Source organism: Microplitis demolitor, chromosome 3 (assembly GCF_026212275.2).
Source record: "Microplitis demolitor isolate Queensland-Clemson2020A chromosome 3, iyMicDemo2.1a, whole genome shotgun sequence".
NCBI lineage: Eukaryota > Metazoa > Arthropoda > Insecta > Hymenoptera > Braconidae > Microplitis > Microplitis demolitor.
Genome location: NC_068547.1, coordinates 17,201,688 through 17,221,022, shown reverse-complemented (window position 1 = coordinate 17,221,022; position 19,335 = coordinate 17,201,688). Strand labels below are relative to the sequence as shown.

At 28.6% G+C, this 19,335-nt stretch overlaps 2 protein-coding genes and 1 long non-coding RNA gene across 3 annotated transcripts in view; all 3 read right to left on the bottom strand.

The window, feature by feature from the left end:
• Positions 1-5,317, bottom strand: part of LOC103572224 (uncharacterized) — a 42,401-nt gene extending 37,084 nt beyond the window's left edge. Inside the window, exon 1 of the mRNA XM_008550719.2 lies at positions 4,834-5,317. Coding sequence (XP_008548941.1) covers positions 4,834-4,896 — 63 coding nt within the window. The 5' untranslated portion in view covers positions 4,897-5,317. The remainder of the gene's footprint in view (positions 1-4,833) is intronic.
• Positions 5,318-7,701: 2,384 nt separating this feature from the next.
• Positions 7,702-8,954, bottom strand: LOC103572218 (uncharacterized). Its single transcript, XR_549077.1, has 3 exons — positions 8,873-8,954; positions 8,113-8,238; positions 7,702-7,816 (listed from the first exon to the last, which is right to left on the bottom strand). It is a non-coding gene; the product is annotated as an uncharacterized LOC103572218 (long non-coding RNA).
• Positions 8,955-16,582: 7,628 nt separating this feature from the next.
• Positions 16,583-19,073, bottom strand: LOC103572435 (uncharacterized). Its single transcript, XM_008551064.1, has 4 exons — positions 19,013-19,073; positions 18,705-18,746; positions 18,455-18,589; positions 16,583-16,806 (listed from the first exon to the last, which is right to left on the bottom strand). The coding sequence occupies exons 1-4, from the start codon at positions 19,059-19,061 to the stop codon at positions 16,583-16,585; spliced, it is 450 nt and encodes a 149-aa protein (XP_008549286.1). The 5' UTR covers positions 19,062-19,073.
• Positions 19,074-19,335: the final 262 nt, after the last annotated feature.

The following is a 19,335-nucleotide window of genomic DNA, read 5'->3' as shown; positions in this document are numbered from 1 at the left end:
CTGTTACCGATTATTTTTTCAGTGTAATATGAAATTTTTCTCTTCAGCGGAGTGGTTTGGATTTTATTTAAATCCGCACTTACTCAAATTCGGAGTTTTAATATTAAAATAAACTTCATCCCTTCGGAGTGAGTTTTACTCCAATAGAATTAAATAAAAAAGCTGTTATCTACTCCGTAGTCACTCCGAATTTACTCTGGATTTAATCCGCGTTCACTCTGAAAATATTTTACAGTGTAGTAGTTATTTGTAATAATAATTAATTGTTTTGAATATGATAAAAATAAAAAAGTTTTTACAGATGAATAAAATAAAAAACATTAAATTCTTGATACCACACACAACTTACCCTACAGCAGGTAAGATAATATTGTCGAGGTAATTAATTTGAAGATATAAATGTACATACGGGAAATAATTAAACGCTGATAATTGAACGTAAAAGTCTGCAGCAAAAGACATTAAGTGAAGACGGAAGTAATTTGTAGGGAAAAGAGTTAAGGCTAAACATACATATGTATTATATATTTAAAACAAATTGAATAGAATAGAATAAAATAAAATAAACGAATGGTGAATGAACCATGAGAAGATATTTTCCGTAAAGTGTAGAATCGCATGGCAAAGTTTGAACAGGGATGTAAAAAGAAGAAAACGACTTTAAGTTAGATACCTCCGTCTGATTACGACCACTGTGCTTGTGAACAATAAACAGTGGAATATTTTGCTATATATGAATGTATATAAAATAAAAGTTAAGTGAGTTTACTGCAAGTGAAGAACATACGCGTCTGTGCGTACATAAGGATACATATCTGTTACTTATATATATTTATGATTAACAACATATCGCTTTACTAATTCCAAATAGACATATTTTTATACGCCCTTTTGACTTTAAGAAACTCTCAAAACCAAAAGGGTGTATAAATTTTTTTTTCATTGTCAATCGTTTTGTAGACTTATTTTATAGTCTGAAAATTGAAAAAAAATTTTTGAAAGCCAAAAAAACATACAGTTTAAATTATATTATAATTTATATTTCTTATGTGAAATATTTTTTTGATTAGTAAAAATAGGGGAGGTAGAGGTAAAACGAGATACTTAAGGAAATACTAAGTTTTATAGGACCCAAATACGTAAAATATTTTTTTGTTTTAATGATATCCAAAGTAAATAAAAAATAATTTCAGTTGCCATTAAAATAAAAGAAAAATCATTTTTGCGGGAAAAATGGGGTAGCTTCTAAAAAAATGAAAAACAAAAAATCTGGATATTAAGTACATTTGATTAAATTAAATTTTTTATAAGTATCGTATATAAAGAAAAATTACATTTTACACAATTATTGGATGTAAAGGAAGAATAAATTTTTTTAATAGTTTTTATCATAAAACAAAAGTCATTTATATTTTCCGACTGACAGTTGATTTTTGAAAAAGTTTAACAAAAAAAATTCAAAATAATGTTCAATTATATTTACAAAAGTGATTTTGGAATGTTTAAATAACGCTTAAAAAATAAAGTTTTGGGGCTGTCCCGTTTTGCCCCCCCTTCCCATATATGTTTATTCAAACTTATGAATTTTTAAATTTTTTATGAATCTGAAAATCGCATAATTATTCGCACAACAAAAATGAACAAAATTTATGTAATTTGACTGCTTACAGTTGACTTAGGGGGTAATTGGGGGTGGCTGAAATTTTCAGCTGACATACTAGCACCTATGCGAAACATTTCATAAATTTAGATCCAGTAGATTTATTGCTTATCATTTTGTTTTTTTATTTTCGCTACACGCAAAACGTTCCGACCCTGAGGTGCATGATTTTTTAAACAATTCATGATTCATAAATGAAATAGTAAATTAGAAAAATAATCATTTAAAAGTGTGACTATTACAAATTATTAGCTTGATAAAATGAAAGCGATAAGACAATAAAGTAGCGAAAATAAAAAAATTTTTATATTCCAGAAGCTAAAATATCCGATAAATCTTATTTTTTTAAATAAGTCGACTCGTGTTCACGCTGCGGGAAACCAACAACCTGGAATTAATATTATCGTATCACAGCGATCACATCAATATTATTTAATTGAGTCCAGCACATTTAGTATCGTTGTCCAGCAACTTTCTGGCGCCGCTTTAAATCTTCCATTCGAGCATCGCCACACAACACGCACACACTCATATGAATGGCGGAAGCTATCCCATCCTATACTATAATCATAAGCATTATATCTATTCATTTTCACTTCTGAATTTTCGAACAAAAATAATAAAATAAATAAAAATTTATTATTTTTTTTTTCAACTGCGCTAAATTAATTCATATCAAATATCGTTGCCTCCTCATAAATTCAATACATATATAAATATATAAATATATACATATCATAACTCGAGAATCAACGCACGACGCACCTTTAATTAAGACCGGGTATCTCATTTACAAGGTCCGCATACATATTTATTTATTTTTTAATTCTTATATCAATAATTAAATATACAGATCGCGATCGTTAACAACTTCATTGTCACGACATTTAATTATTTCTACTGGTTTATGCAGAACGTAATACACAATAATCGCATCAGAATCCCGATCTCAATCAATCAACTGGTCACAATCAATAAGAAATAATTTATATAACAATTTATTCAAATAAAATTATATAAAAAAAAGTGAAGCTTAAAAAAAAGCATAAGATAAATATAAATCATAAAAGGATAATAGATTCACGGAATGCACAAGTTAAATAATCACATAATTGTTGCAATCAAAGTAAAAGTTGATCTTCATTGTCAACTGACAATCGATAAAAAACCAGTTTATCATTTTTTTTTTAAATCAACTCTTGAACATTTACATTCAATTTTTATAAAAAAAATTTTCCGTTATTTTATTTATCGAAAAATAAAATATGTCTATATATATTTTTAATAATAATTACTAACCTTTCCAATACAAATGACCTCAAAATTGTTACACATGTTGACAGACTAATTTTTATTTTCTACCAGCGTTACTATATATTACTATTTACGCACGTCAACAGTTTAGAGTCAATCAATCACTTTCTCTGATAATATCTAAGGTCATTTAGCAAGGTTACATACCATAAAAACTTTTTTTTTTAACACTTTTAAATACGCAAGTAATTAACTAAAATGATAAGAAAAAATTATCGATGATAGATTGAAATAATTAAAAAGTAATGAACATTTGTGCAAACAAATTTTATTCTACGCACAAAAAAAATATATATATTCCGGCAAAAATAGTATATCGTTTATATCTTTAGTGTTGTCGCATGTATGCTATTATACTGGTATATATTCCCGGATATATATCTGTCCTAAATAAATTTATTTATTTGTGGTTTTTTTTTTAATATTTCTTAATGACAAATAAATATATTTGGTATAACTAAATATGACAGTCGATTCAAATAAATCTGGAGTGAATGCGGAGCAGATGACTGTTTATTTATTTAATCCTCTTGGAGTAAAAAATTAACTTCGAAAGGGAGTTTAATTTAATATTGAAAATCCGGTTCGAAGTAAAATTCACTCCCGAGAGGAGTTTATTTTAATATTAAAACTCCGAATCAGAATGAATGTGGATTGAAATAAAATCCAGATCACTCCGAAATTACTCCGCTGGACAAATAAACTCCCTGTTTACTCCGCATTCAGGGGGAGGGGGGGGGTAAAAACTCCGGAACTCCGAGTGACGAAATGAATTCGGATTCAAATAAAATCCGAAATCAGTCTAAATTCACTCCCAATTTTTTACACTGTATTATATCTTTTTTTCAATTAAATATTTATTTGGCCATATCCGAACATACGATATCTTTGGCTCAAATAAATCTTTTACTAGTCCAATTTTTTGTACGGGTCATGAGATTAAATTTCAAAGAACTAGAAGTAAAAAATGAATCATATCCATGAGTAGATTAAAAAAAATGAAATATCATTTAAAAAAGATAAAAGAAATGATTAAAATTGCGGCAAGTTATATTGTCCTGCAATACGTATAATTGTACTGCAATATCCTTGACTCCTGCGACATACGCGTTCGCGTAGGTGCGTTTTATTCTTTCTTTATATCATGTGGGTCTTAAATGTATTATTTTCTGATCTGTGATCGCGATCAAATTATACAATCTCACGAGTGAAATGATCATAAGGAATTATCAAGCGACAGGATTATATTTTCAATTCATGGTCCACTCATACACTACACTTATATACATATATATATATATATATAAAACAATGTGTACTTGAAGTTTAAATTACAGTATGTGTTAAGTTTAGCATTGACTCAACACGTGTGCTAGGTAATTTTGTGAGAAAGCGTAATGTAATAGTTGTATGGCATAAAGAGATAGCAATAAGTGAAACGGGAACATTACTCGTGCCCTATAAATATCCACCGGCTTATGAGTTAAACTACTCTTACAAAACAATACCGTTGGAATGTTAAGAATTCCAATAATTGGGAATTAAATCAATCTTATAATAAATGTGTATTTAAAAAAAAAAAAAAAAAATCACCGCGAAATCACGTTACTAAAATAAAACAAAAATTTTTTATCACTGAACATTTATGGTTGTGATAATAAAAAATGACAACTGTCGGAGAAATAATTGATGAAACAATTGATTAAAGTGGCGTAATAATAATCATAATGATAATTGGAGTTGAGTAGAAGTGGAGTGAGTATATATATAACGTCACACATAGGTGAACACAGAGAAATAACCTTATGAAATGTATATGTAATATATAAGATAAAAGATAAAGGATAACAGAAACTCACCAGCAGGACGAGAAGTATCGTGCTTGTTCTAGTGCTGTGCTCGTAGGATAATCTCCACGCCATCTCTTTCTCGCGACTCGCCAGGGAGTGATGCGATTCTCTTGCGCTACCAGGACATCCTTAAGCACGCTGTGATATGAGCAATGACCTGCCCTCTTGTTTATTTAGATATATATATATTTTTTTCACTTAATATCGTCACCAAATAAAATAACCACCACAAAACATTCAAATAATTTATTTATTTTTTCTTATACAAATTTAAAATTTTATCAAATTATTATTTAATGATAAAAATTTAAAAAACCAAATAAAAATTTTTTCAAATCTCTAGTTCACGACTAGACTGAGGATTATTATTTTTGTATATATTTATTTATGAAGATTAAATAATAATTGTGATAATAAATATTAAATTGCCTAGACTCCTCGTGATGCCTTTCGTCTCACTCGTTAGACTGATAATGTGACGGTCCTAACCGTGGCACAGGGCTCGGGCAACTGACAGCAGGTCACAGTCACCGCGGTCGACGGCGCCGCCACGCCGCTCACAGCTGATCTCTCGGCGCTTGTTGCTCTTAGCTTCATCTACCCTCTCTCTAAATAAATAACCGAGATAGTATATGTACATATATATTAAGTGAGTAAGGTGACTGAGTAAGTGAGCAAGTGAGCAGGTAAATGAATAACCGAGCTAATGTAAGTAACACGCGATCTTGCCTACCATATACAAGATTTAAAGTAGGATAGCGAATGGATAAACCCATCATCAGAGGATCACTTACTGACATACTATTTCGTTACGATATTCGTACCTGTTAATCATCACGTCTTGAGCTGCGTCTTTAATCATATAGACCTTTGTATATTTTTACTAAAATAACATTCAATTTTATTATATACACAGTAAAAAATTGGGAGTGAATTCGGAGTGATTACGGATTTTATTTAAGGGGACCCGTTGGTCTAGAAATTTCGAAAAAAAATTTTTTTTTTCATACTTCGAAAGTATAGTATTTCAAAAATATACTGATAAAATATGGCGATGATATTCCTAGTACTTCATGTTCTAAAAGCTATTTAGCAGGCCAGCCGAGTGAGTAATTTTTATTCTAATGTTCGGCAGAAAACATCTGCTTCGAATTCTATACCTAGTTATAATAATGATAAACAAGTCAACATATAATGAAAAACAAGAAAAATCGAAGAAATGCACAAGATAAAAATATGGTGTTGGAATAGCTGATTAATCGTAAGTAGATGTTCAAATCTAGTTTTCTTCAGAATTTCTTTAACTAAAACTTTAAACGCCTTTATCTCGAAATTACTTTTTTCTGCCTGGCGTGGGGAAATAAAAAATTATCCGGTCGATTGCTTTCAAATTTAAATATATTACGCTGGAACTAGAATAAAATTTTCGCGTTGAATATTTCTATTTTTTAACATGCAAAATGTTAAGAAAAAAATGCAATTTTTAGACTACAAATTTCAACAAAGTGCCACTTCTTCAAAAACAAATTTTTTTTTTTATTCTGATTAAAAATCCATTAAATTTTTTTGTTTCAGACCCATAGAAGAGCTGAATTGTTCTACGCCGCCCGGGTCTCTTTTTTTAGAGGAGCTGGCTTCAACACCATTTTTTAAATAGTAAAAATCATTTTTTTTATTAGCTATAAGGATTTCCGTATATTTTTATAACAATAAAATAATCCCTCAAAATTTCAGAAGGTTTGATTTTTATTAAGGTATAAAAAAAAATTTTTTCAAAATCATGAAATTTTTAGCCTCTATAAAGGATCTATACCACCGGATCTCCTTAAACCCGAATTCACACCGTCACTCGGAGTTCTGAAGTCAACAAAAAAATCACTGTGCAAACGGAGTAAATAGGAACTTTGTCTTTTCAGAGGAGTAATTTTGAAGTCTGGATTTTATTTTAAACTGCAGTCACTCCGATTTGAAGTTTTAATTTTAAAATAAGCGAAACATAGAGCAAGCTCAATATTGGCGGATATTATAACCCTTAGGATCAGAGATCCTTTGCGTATGGGTGCCGAACCAACAGCCACTACGAATCCATACCCAGAGTATCCTAGCATTCGGTTTCCCTCATGTCGGCTTGGAAGGATATGCCCATAGTACCAATTCAATGTATTGGTCGACATACCACAGTTAGTCAAGAGGGAACGTGGTTTCTTCCCCTGCTTTCCTGAGATGACACCCAGTTTTATTTACATTCATTCGTCCATACTTCAACACTTTCACACACACACCTAACTTCGGACTGACAACCGAGATGCATAGGGTCTCCTCCTTCCTCTCTGTGTTGGAATTGGCTGCTGAGCTTGTGGTGGAGACAATCTTTGCTGAAACTATTAAAAATTTTAAAGGAGTTTGGGGATGCGTTAAGAATCCGCCCGATTTGTGGCCACCGCGACCCACCTTTCTATGCTCTGGAGCACCTCACGCTGAGGCTCGAACTCGGTGCATTTTAGCAGTAAATGCTGAACGGTATATTTACTGGTATAGGAAAGAATTTGAAAAAATTATGGGAACCATCCCCATAATTTTCTTTTCGTGTATTTCAATAGAGGTGATAAAATTGAATATCACGTAATCAGTAATTGTACGAAAAAATTTTTAAGGACTTATTTAGTTGTAGAGAATTGAACTTCTGGTGGATCGAGGAACAACGAGTTGTACTTATTGTTAATATTAATATTAATGGGAATAATTATAATAATGACAGCAGTAATATTCATCTAATTTCTGATGAAACAAATTTATTTTGTGGATTCAGTTGTTACAGAAGATCTCAAATTATACATATTTATTTAAACTAATAGTTTTATTTTCATATTGAAACGAATTGTTAGTTGTAAAGAACTATTATTAGTTTAAAAATTTGCATAACTTTAGAACATCATTGTTGACAATAACCACAGCAGGGACAACACCCATACTGGTTATATGGACAACCACACTAAAAAAAAGAAAAAAAAACAACCGAATAAATAAATTAATAAATCTAAATATTAATAGTTATTAGTATATAGGGAAAGGTCAGGCTAAACAAGACAGTGAGACCAAATAAAACGCCATAGATTGAAATTAAAAGAAATCGTTTTTTTGTTAAGAAATATTTAATTACGGTTTGTAAGAATGGGACAAGTGAATCAGCCCGATCGGTGCAGGTAATTTTAAATTTTCAACAAAGAAACTAAGATGTCTTATTTTGCCCAGCCTTCTCTTATTTAGGTTATAAAATTATTAACTTACTTGGCAATAAGGTTGTGGTGGTTGACGACAACTTGCTTCTATTGCAGCGATGGCTAAGATTCCAATTAAGAGAAGAGCAAACAAGATTCTAATCATTTTTGCTATTTAATTGCTAATGTACTGGGGCTGAAAAACAAAAAATTAGAAATAATTATTGCATCTGTTAAATTTAATTGACTATCGTTCAATATTATGGCCAAACTAAAAAAGGTAAAATAAAAAATTTCTGTATTTCAATTGAATTTGAATAAGTTAAACTTTATGCAAGTAATTTACAAAAAGAAAAATTATATTTGACATGATTATTGGATACTAAAGAAGAAAAACAAATTTTTAATAGTTTTTATCATAAAATAAAAGTCAATAATATTTTTCAACGGACAATTGATTTTTGAAAGAGTATAACAACGAAAATTCAAAATAACGCTCAATTATATTTAAAAAAGTGATTTTGGAATGTTTCAAAAACCATTGAAAAAATAAATTTTTTTTTTACAAAATTTTGGGGATATCCCGTATCGCCTACCCTACCCCCTTCTACCCCCCCCCTTCCCCTAAATCGAGTATTTAAATTTTAAATTGCAGCCGAATTATTGAATTTATTAAAAAAAATTATTAGAATCTTTTGTGTTAGAAATGAAATTGCCTGCAAAAAGTATAATTATTTTTTTGTTTCTAATAGTTGAGCCATAAATTAAAATAAACTATAATAGCTAAATGCCGATTGAGCTTATCAATATAATTATTTAATATCACTTACAACTTGATATGTCAGAAATGTTTATAATGAAAATTCATTGCAAACGAGGTATTTATATGATTGTCCAAGGATTTAATTGCACGGATTTAGTAGTAGCATATTTTTACCAAATTACTTCACGCGAATTAATTTAAAAAACATACACTTCATGAATCATCGATAAAAAAATATGTTACTGTTTGAATTTCACAGCTTGTTACAAAATTTCGTATTATCATTTAAATAAATCTAATGAATAAGATCGTTGTTATTTTTGAATAATTTAATATGTCCTCATCATTAATTAATTAAAAATTGTATTAGTCTGTGACTTTTAAAAAAAGTAATTATATTCGAACAATTGAGTCAATAATTTTTTACAGATATCAGGTAAATTTAAAAAATATGTCACTTAACTTGACACTGAATAAATAACAAATTTTTTTAATATTTTTTTTTTTTTATTAATATTTTTTTTTTGACTTATGTAAATAATTACTCAATTTTACTTACAGAAATTATTTTAGTCTAAATTAAAAAAATCAGACGGGCTTTTGATGCCCATCAAAAATGGTCCTAATTTGATATGAATCAGTCTAGTAGATTTTGACTTATTCAAAAATCTTGAAATAAAATCACGTCTTTTTTTAACTTTCTTTGAATATGTTGGAAATGATCCGATAGATCGATTTCCAAATCTAATGACCTCTAGGATATTTTTTATTGAATGAAACGTAAAATCCTGAATGAAGTAGACTGAAAATAATGTTACATTTTTATTTTGATCTTAGATCAATTACTTACAACAATCCATTGCTTTGTTTTAAAAATATTGTCGTAAAAAAATTAAAAAAAAATCTGAGTTCCCTACTTCTGTAGGATATTTAAGAAGAGGTTGAGTTTAAATCCCAAAACAACAAAAATTTTAGTATTTGGTTTGCAGAGTCAATCTTTTTTCAATTTCATCGATTTGAACTCCGTTCCTCAGTAATACATGGAGAAAATTTTATTATTATAACTATTTTCGATTCTAAATTTTTAGTTTCAACTCTTTGAAATGGTAGGAATCTTTTTCAGTAGTAAAATAATTAGTTTTACCATTGAGAATGATAGCAGTAAAAATTGGTGGTGGTGACGATTACTATCGAAGATGCTAATTGTAACTATTAAAGATTGTAATTGTTACAATCGAAAATGGTAACTATTACCATTCAAGGTTGGAAAAATTCTGATACAAAAAATAGGATAAGTTTATATAAATTTAAATCCTTTATTGATATCCATATTTAAGCTAAATCCATTTTGTCCTTTAAATAAGTAAAATAAGTAACAATATAATCGTTCAAGTCCGAATATAATAAAACTTTCCAAATATTCGAACTGTTATTGATAACTTTAAATGATTGGGTATGATCATCAAAATAGCAATCATGCAAGTATTGAGTGACAAGGAAAACTTTGTCATCGTCAACAATCAGTATTTTTTTTAGAACGTAAAATAATGGAGCATCATTTGATCTGTAACGCCGATATTTAAATTCTTTATTAGTTTAGACAGTAATTATTATTTGGGCTGGTGGTAACTATTGCCATCAGGTTATTAAGAATTACAATGTTGATAATAATTATAATTAGATAAAATAATAAAAGTTAAAATTTCTGATTATCATCAATAATTGTAGATCTTACCATACTGTTGGCAGATACTATAATTCAGATGATTTATTTAATAATTTAAATAATATTCACTACTATCGAATTCAGTTAAAAAATTTTATTTTAACTAAATGATAACTTTTATTATAAAATTATCTCCGTGTATTAATAAAACATTAACAATTAATTGTTGAAAATTTCTCGACCAGCTTGTGAGACTTTACATCGGAGCTGTTATTGATAACTTTAAATGATTGAGTATGATCATCAAAATAGCATCCATCCAAGTATTGAGTGACAAGGAAAACTTTATCATCATCAACAATCAGGATTTTTTTTAGAACATAAAATAATGGAGCGTCATTTGATCTGTAACGCCGATATTTAAATTTTTTATTAGTTTAGACAGTAATTATTATTTGGGCTGGTGGTAACTATTACCATCAGGTTATTAAGAATTACGATGGCGATAATAGTAATAATTAGTTAAGATAATAAAAGTTATAATTTTTGATTATTATCAATAATTGTAGATTTTACCATACTATTGATAGATACTACAATTCAAATTGTCTATTTAATAATTTAAATGATATTCACTTCTATCGAATCAAGTTTAAAAATTTTACTATAACTAGATGATAGCTTTTACTATAAAATTCTCTCCGTGTGTATATTTTATTAAAATTTCACATACCGGTATCCTATTAAAAAAAAATCAGTTATTTTTTTTTTTTTTTTTAAATATAATGTGATACTTTATAGCCATTATTTAAAAAAAAAAGGAAAGAAAAAGGCTTCATATATCCTAAAGTCATTAAACTTTTACCATATCCGTTCAGTCAATCCTTAAACTTCTTCGTCTTTTATTATTTTATTTTTACTCGAAAACCTGACTTGAGGTCTAAAATCTTCAGTAACTCAGTATTTCAACAATACATTTATGTCCCGAAAAATGGGACTAAAATATTATCCACCGGGACATTTATTAATTAATGTATGTTCCTTATCATAAAAACAATTAATTAAAATGCATGCTTTTATTTTTGTCGAGCTGACTATGCCTCTATCAATATTATTAAGAGAGAACAAATAATTTATGACAACGATATCTTTGTTGTAAATTGAATCAAGGTATTGAACTTTCAGATCATGAACTAATGTCTTTTTATAGTTTTAGCTTTTTAGTTATAATTAATTATATCAGAAATTAAATAAATTTTGCCAGCAGATAAATTTGAATTGTAATCTACACCGAGATAGAAGACTGCTTTTAACATGAAGATTGATACAAAAATTTATTACGTTGGTGATAAATCTCGAAAAAAAACTTATTTTTGTTAAAATTAAAAAAAATCAAATAAACAACCTGACAATTTTACGTTAGTACAAAATTGATGTTTGAGAAAAAAAATAAAAATAATTACAAGTAATTATAATAAATTCGAAAATTTTTTAATTATTTATTTTTTCTAATAACAGACAAATAAATCGATTAATCAGCTGTCTACTATAATTAATTTTTTTTTGCTTGGTAATTAATTTCAAAAATAATAATCGATATCGGCAAAAAAATATTTTGTTTTTGCAAAACCATAAGTAGTTTAATCAATTAAAAATATATAGTATATTTATAATTAATTAATTATTCATTTATATGCGATATATAAAAAATATTTTTTTTGATAGATCTATTGACAAACAATTTATTAACGAACATTAAATTAAATAAAAATTAAAATATTTTGAATGAATTTATGCATATGTAATATGCCGCCAGATATGGAATTCGAAAAAATTTTATAGGTAATAATTTGTAGGAAATAAAAATGTCTACAAAAAAGGTCCTATTATACTTTGTGATAAGTCTGATAGTTTCGCTGGAAAAGTAACAAGATCTCAAAATTTATTATAAATTCAACTTCAACCTCGAATAACTTATGAACAAATGGATTTATCAAAAAATGATAAGAGACTTTTTGTAGAGCATTCAATTCCCTACAAAAATATGTATGTTAATTTTTTCTACTATGCATCGTTAGCTAATTATAAAAATCAGAAGATGCAAAAAAATTTTTTCCATGTTATTCTCATGGAAAATAGAAAAGTGCGATGCGGCCCCTTAACGTTAATATTAAGAACTCTAATTTTCACAGGCGTATTTTTATATCTAAATTAAACTTTTGAACCTGATTCCGAGAAGAAAAAAAAAATTTGTTATTTTTTGAAACACCCTAATACACAGTAAAAAATGGATTCGTCAAAATTGACACTTTCATATGTAAAACGATCGATTGACACTTATTTATATGTTATTTCAACGTACGTCGTTTGTTTTGAAAAAGTTACACTCGTGTATATTCAAAGTAATGAGTGTCAACATTCTCGAAAACGTAACCTTCAGTTTTAACACACTCATATGTTATTTGCAACACTTGAAGAGTGTTGAATTTGACATACGCTTTTGTGTTACTTGGACACTTCTCAAAAGTATTTTTTACATTATTTAATGTAAAGTTAAAATCAATGAAACAACTGTAGATAATTGATTCTTCAGCAGTGAAATATTAAAAATAACGATAATATTAGTAAAAATAATAAAAAAATAATAATAATAAAAATAATAATATGATGTATTGTTCAATATATATATATATATATATATATATATATATATATATATATATATATATATATACAATCATGTATTATTATTTTCTTAAAATGTTTTTAAAATTAATCCAATAAAATTATAAAATGAAATGAATAATAAAAAATGCCAGCCGATCATTACAATAGTGTGGTTACACGATGGGTAGCACGTCGTACTTCCCCCCCAGAAAAACAACCGAGGCAATAGTTTTAACTTTTTACTTGAAATTATCCGAGAATTCTTTTGTTTCGGTCGAGATTATTTTTAACACATTTTGTGTGTTAATTTCACAGTAACATATAAAAAGTGTTACTTTCGTATAAAATAATATTTTTGTGTGTTAAAAAATCAATCGATTATGACATTTGAAACAAGATAAAAATTGTATGTTAAATTGACACACAACATACATATTTATGAATATATAAATGCAATGTCATGGGTGTGATAAAAAACTTGAAGAACCTGTCACATGAATTGAGTAAACGACGTAATTTTATAGTACCCGAATTATTCTGGGCACGTTCCAGCTGACGAAGCTCTGACTCTGACTCTGGCTCTGGATCTGAAAATAATGGGAGCCAATTTGTGAAATCTTTTAAACTCTTGAGTAACCACTCTAACAGGGATGTATCAGCGTCCTTGGGCGTGAAAGTCTTCTCAAGACTTTCTTCGAGGGAAAGGTCGTGTCTACACTTGTAAATTCCTTATTAACTTCTTATTCTATAATTAAAGTTATACCACTAAGGCTCTATTATTATTATTATCCAATAGCTATTTTAAATAATTCTAAAAATCTACTAACACAAATTCTTGTCTTATCTAAATAATTAAACGACCCGTAATAATTTAAAGTGTATATACGAACAATTATTCAAGTTCTTCCCGGCAAGATAATTATACGCAAACTATCCGAGGAAGGATCACAAGAGACTTATTTAATTAAACTGACTACATTGTACCCACAACTATATACCAAGAACCTACTGACCAATAATTTTAATAGCTTTGTCTCAATAAAAAAAATATTTTTCAGAGTATCCACCCCCTTGATGTCTCATAAGGACATTGTTCAATAGTCCACAGGACCTAGTGATGCCGACAACATTTAATTTTACCTTTATCTGCATTTCTCGCATGCCTATACGCCCTCTTGTCGGGCGTAATGCATTTGCCCGTAATGTCGCCGACGTAAATTCCTATGGCAACAACGTAAACGACCACGACAACAACTACGATGCTGTGCAGAATACAGGGTCAATGGTCATCTAAAAATATTTGCGCACATTGTTCCTTAACATCCAGCATTGTTCAAGATCTCAATTCAATATTTTTTTTTTTCTATTTTTTATTACTCTTTATTATTATTTTTTAAATTTCAACTCAATTAAAATATAAATAAATAATGTAACAATGAGCTCTGGGCAATAAATGGAATTTCGCTCCAACCAAATATGGATATCATAAATGATATATTTAATCATAATCACATATATAATACAACACCTTTGTATTAAATAAAATATACTGTAGAAGGAAGTTGTTATTTTTTTAAATATTTATTTTGTGTAATTCATATATTTAGAAAAAAAAAATTCTATGGAATAAGAAATTTTTTGTTGAAAAAAAAAATTGATAATGGTGAGGAGAAATGAAGTGAATCGTTTATTTGAGAAACCTCATGTCAAGAGCACCCAATTTTTCGGGAGAGACAGAAAAAAATTTTCTGAAAAAACTTAGCGTACACAAAAAATCGGGAGTAAATTCGGAGTGATGACGGATTTTATTTTATTCTAAATTCACTCCGTCACTCGGAGTTCCGGAGTTTTAAAAAAAATGGTGTCACGCTTAAATGACCGCAGACAAAATGACCGACGCCAAAATAGTCATTTAAAGGAATATATATTTGCAAAAAATTCAAATATTCAGTATGAAATTTCCGTAGGGGAAGGGGGGGGGGTGGACCCCTTTAGAAAAAAGGGCTCATATGTAATATAAATGTCAGCCCATTTTGTCCCCAGGGGTCCATTTTGCCCCACTCTCCCCTAATAGGGAAAGGGGGGCACTTAAAATTTGAAGTGCCTCAAATAATTTGGGGGCAAAATGGGCCCGTTAAATTTTGGGAGCCCATTTCCCCACTTCCCCTTCCTTTACTTTATTAGCGCATACGATAACAAGCTTATGTGTTGTTCTAATGTTGAATAAACACACACAAAAACTATGATAAAAAGGCACAACACGGTAACGTCTTGTGTTGGCGTATATTTCGATAAACACAAATGTGTTATTCGGTTATTTTGTCTTTGGTTGAACTGTTACGCAACCAGAAAAAATCACTCCGCATACGGAGTAAATAGGAAGTTTGTTTTTTCAGTGGAGTTATTTCGGAGTGATCTGGAGTTCATATAAATCCGTATTCACTCTGATTCAGAGTTTTAGTATTAAATTAAACTCCCCTTCGAAGTGAATTTTACTCCAAGGGGATTAATTAACTATAGTTATACTTATAACTATAGTTAATTAATATTAAGTAATCATCCCCACCGCATCCACTCCGGATTTACTTCGCGTTCACTCCAAAAATTTCTTATAGTGTAAAGATTTTAAATGAATAATAAAAAATAATTATAGTGACGTCGCTTGAAAAGATTCTAACAGACAAAAATTTATTTTTTAATTTATACTATTTAAAAAATTAATTTAAACTTGATTGACTCATAAGGTTTCTCAACAAAAAAAAGTGAAAATTAAAAAAAAATTAATTCATTTACAGTTTTTTTCCATCTGAATCATTTATTTCACTTATAAATTAAACTGTGAAGTATGTATTTGTGCTTCAAATCATTAAGATGATCTTCAAATCATTAAGATCAACTTATTTAAATTTGAATTTTAAAATGGGAACATTTCTTCTTATCAAGAAACAATTTCTTTTTAATTAAGAAAAAAAAAATAATTTATTTTGGTAAAAATGTAATTACAAGTTTATTTAAGAAACCCTATAAGTCCTGACTCATGGGGTTTCTCAAGTAAACGATTCAAGTATAAAATTTAACTTTATATAGACTTTATTTATCCGTATCAATACAAGTGGTGTAAGTAGAAGAATTTAAAAACCCGACAATTATTGAAAACCACTTAATACTGAATCGAACAGTTGAATTATTTTTCAGCTACTTTATTACATAAATCGGTATGATTATTGCGTAAAGTAATTACTCAAATCCTTGATACCCGAGTCTATTGATTTAAAAGAGAAAATTAATCGGTGATTACATTGGATTTTATTTTTCAATCTTCGATATCGTTTTCATTGTTCTTACATAATCAATGATTTATTTTCCAATCAATCATTTTTAAAATTAAATTTTATTTTTTAATTCATTTAAATTACATATTATTATGAATATATTAACATGGATTCAATAATCCAAAAACCGACTGGTTGGAATTTTTATTTTAATTTGTTTTTCTCGCATATTACGCCTAGCTCTTCTTTCCAATCTTTTTATTTGTAAACGCTCCATTAATTCGTCCAAGCAACCAGATCTTTTTTCACGACAATCAACTGGTATACCACCAGCTGAACATTTACAGTAGTGACAGTATGTTGAAAAGTCTTCCATTGGTGTACATTCACGATCATCTATTATCAATAATCATTATTATTATTTCATTTTTACTGTAATCAAATTTATTAATTAATTATTTGTTAACAGACGAAATCAGGTCATGACGGGATACTTAAATAGTAATTAATTCTTATAGATTTCAATCCCCATACACAGTTCGTTTTTTAATATTTTGAACTTAACCGCCATTATTCAAAATTTTACTTTTAAAAATATTTCGAAGTACTCCAGGAAATTTTTGTTTCCGAGTCGAAGTTTAAATCGTAGATTGATCGTACTAGACGTTTAAAACGTAATTCAACCCTTCAAGACGTAAATAGCCGTAAAAACGTATTTTAGACATAGCTGACGTACGAAAACATAAATAAGACTTGCGTAATCGTAGACACAACCTTTCAAAACTTGCAATACAAAAATTGACTTTTATCGGAAACATTTCGATGTCAAAAAAAAACATCTAGCAGCCAGAAGACGAGAAATAAAAATTTCCAGCAGCTTTTGAAAAATATTTTAAGCCTTGTAGGAGAAAACTCTACTAATGGCTCGTAAGCTAATTAAAAGAGTATAGAGTCTCAAAGAGTTATCTCTTGTAAGGCCCGAAATATTTTCCAATAGCTGCTGGAAATTTATATTTCTCATCTTCTGGGTGCTAGATATGTTTTTTTTGACATCGAAATGTTTCCGATAAAGTTTAATTTTTGTATTGCAAGTTTTGAAAAGTTGTATATACGATTACGAAAGTCTTATTTACGTTTTCGTACGTCAACTACGTCTCAAATGAGTTTTTACGGCTATTTACGTCTTGAAAGGTTGAATTTATGTTTTTAACGTCTACTACGTTCAATCTACGATTTAAATTTCGACTCGAATCGCTAATTATAATTATTATCGACAATTTCATTTTATTTTTTATCAAATCATCTATCATTTATCAATTAAATCTATAACTAGTTTTTCTCAACTCTTTTAACTCCCCGCTGTGAAAATTGAAAATTTACAAAAAAAAGGGAGTTGTTGGTTTCGGTCCGATTTTCGAAAATCGAATTTTCATAAGATCTTGACGTTTTCGAGGTCCTAGGAAGCTATTCTGACTCTTTAAGACTTAGAACATTAGATTTTGGAGTCGATCGGTCGAGTAGTTTACAAGTTATAGGAAAAATAAACGTTTCAAAAAATTCCTTTTTTAAGTTTTTGTTGCATAACTCGTAAATCGTCCGACCAATTTGTTTTAAAGTTTGATCAAATCTGTCTCAATAAGCTCTTTCCAACCATTTTATGACCTCTGAATTTAAAAGTTTACCAATAATAACGTTTTCGTATTCTCTGAGCTTGAAAACAGCGGTAAGTTTTGAGGTTAACCCACAGGGTCAGCCTTTTTCGAGATTTTTTTTTAAAACTGGGTTATCCCCAAAGAATTATTTTTTATTTTTTTTAATTTTTAAGATTCTCCATTTTACCCCGAGTACTTGACATCAAAAAATTACCATGTATTAAAAAAAAAAAAAGGTGTCGCTAAAAAAATTTCTTTTCTAAATTTTCAAATAGCGTGTGCCGCGCTTTTCTTTAATGAACTCTATTTAAATAAAAATAAATAAATAAAAATATCGTTTTTTTATTTATTTAAAAAATAATCGTTAAAATTTAAATGTAAAATAAACTTACGAATCGGTCTTTTGAAGGTTTTAGAACATGTTACTTGTTCGCATAAACTGCCGTATCCATGACTTTTACAAATACATTCGCCACAACCTTCCAAGTCTAAATGTTTTTTATTTGGCTCACAAATTGAATTTTCATCTAATGTTTTGAATTTTTAATTCAACGAAACAGCAATAAAATTTAATATAACATTTACTGTTAAATGTAAATATAAATATATAATATATAATGTATACACATATTTTTAACTTACATTCAGCAGCTCTACGTCCGTTAAATTCACTGTAACCCGATACTGAAATAAAAAAAAAAAAATAATAATTTCAGCAAGTAATAATTGTAAAATAACATTTTTTTAGTAGTACAGCAATTGAATAAAACAGCTAACCAAGAAAATAGCCGCGTAATTTGAATAAAATAACGAAATGTTTATTGTAATAAAAAAGTGATTTAATGAAACTGAAATTTTGCAAAATTCAGATGTAAATTTAATGAAATAACGAAATGTTATTTTACAATAAAATAATCAAAATGTTGACAGTTAAATTGTTTATAATTTACCAGTCAGTAAGATGATAATAAATATTACAACATGCGAATGTAACGACATTGTGGGCGTGAATCGAGAAGCTCTTGCCGTTAGAATGCCCTATATACTCTTGTATGTACCACTCGTCTTGTTAAGTTTGTCATTCACGAGCAGCTCGACCGTGAAATAAGCTCCATAGAGTGTCAGGAGGCTGTTTTAACAACTTTATAGCCGTCTAGAACTTGATTTACGATTTAACTACTACTAGATTTTTCATCTATGTACATACATGTATATGTATATAGTTTTTTAAAAACCTACACTGCACTATGACAAGTAAAGTGAAAAAAAAAGT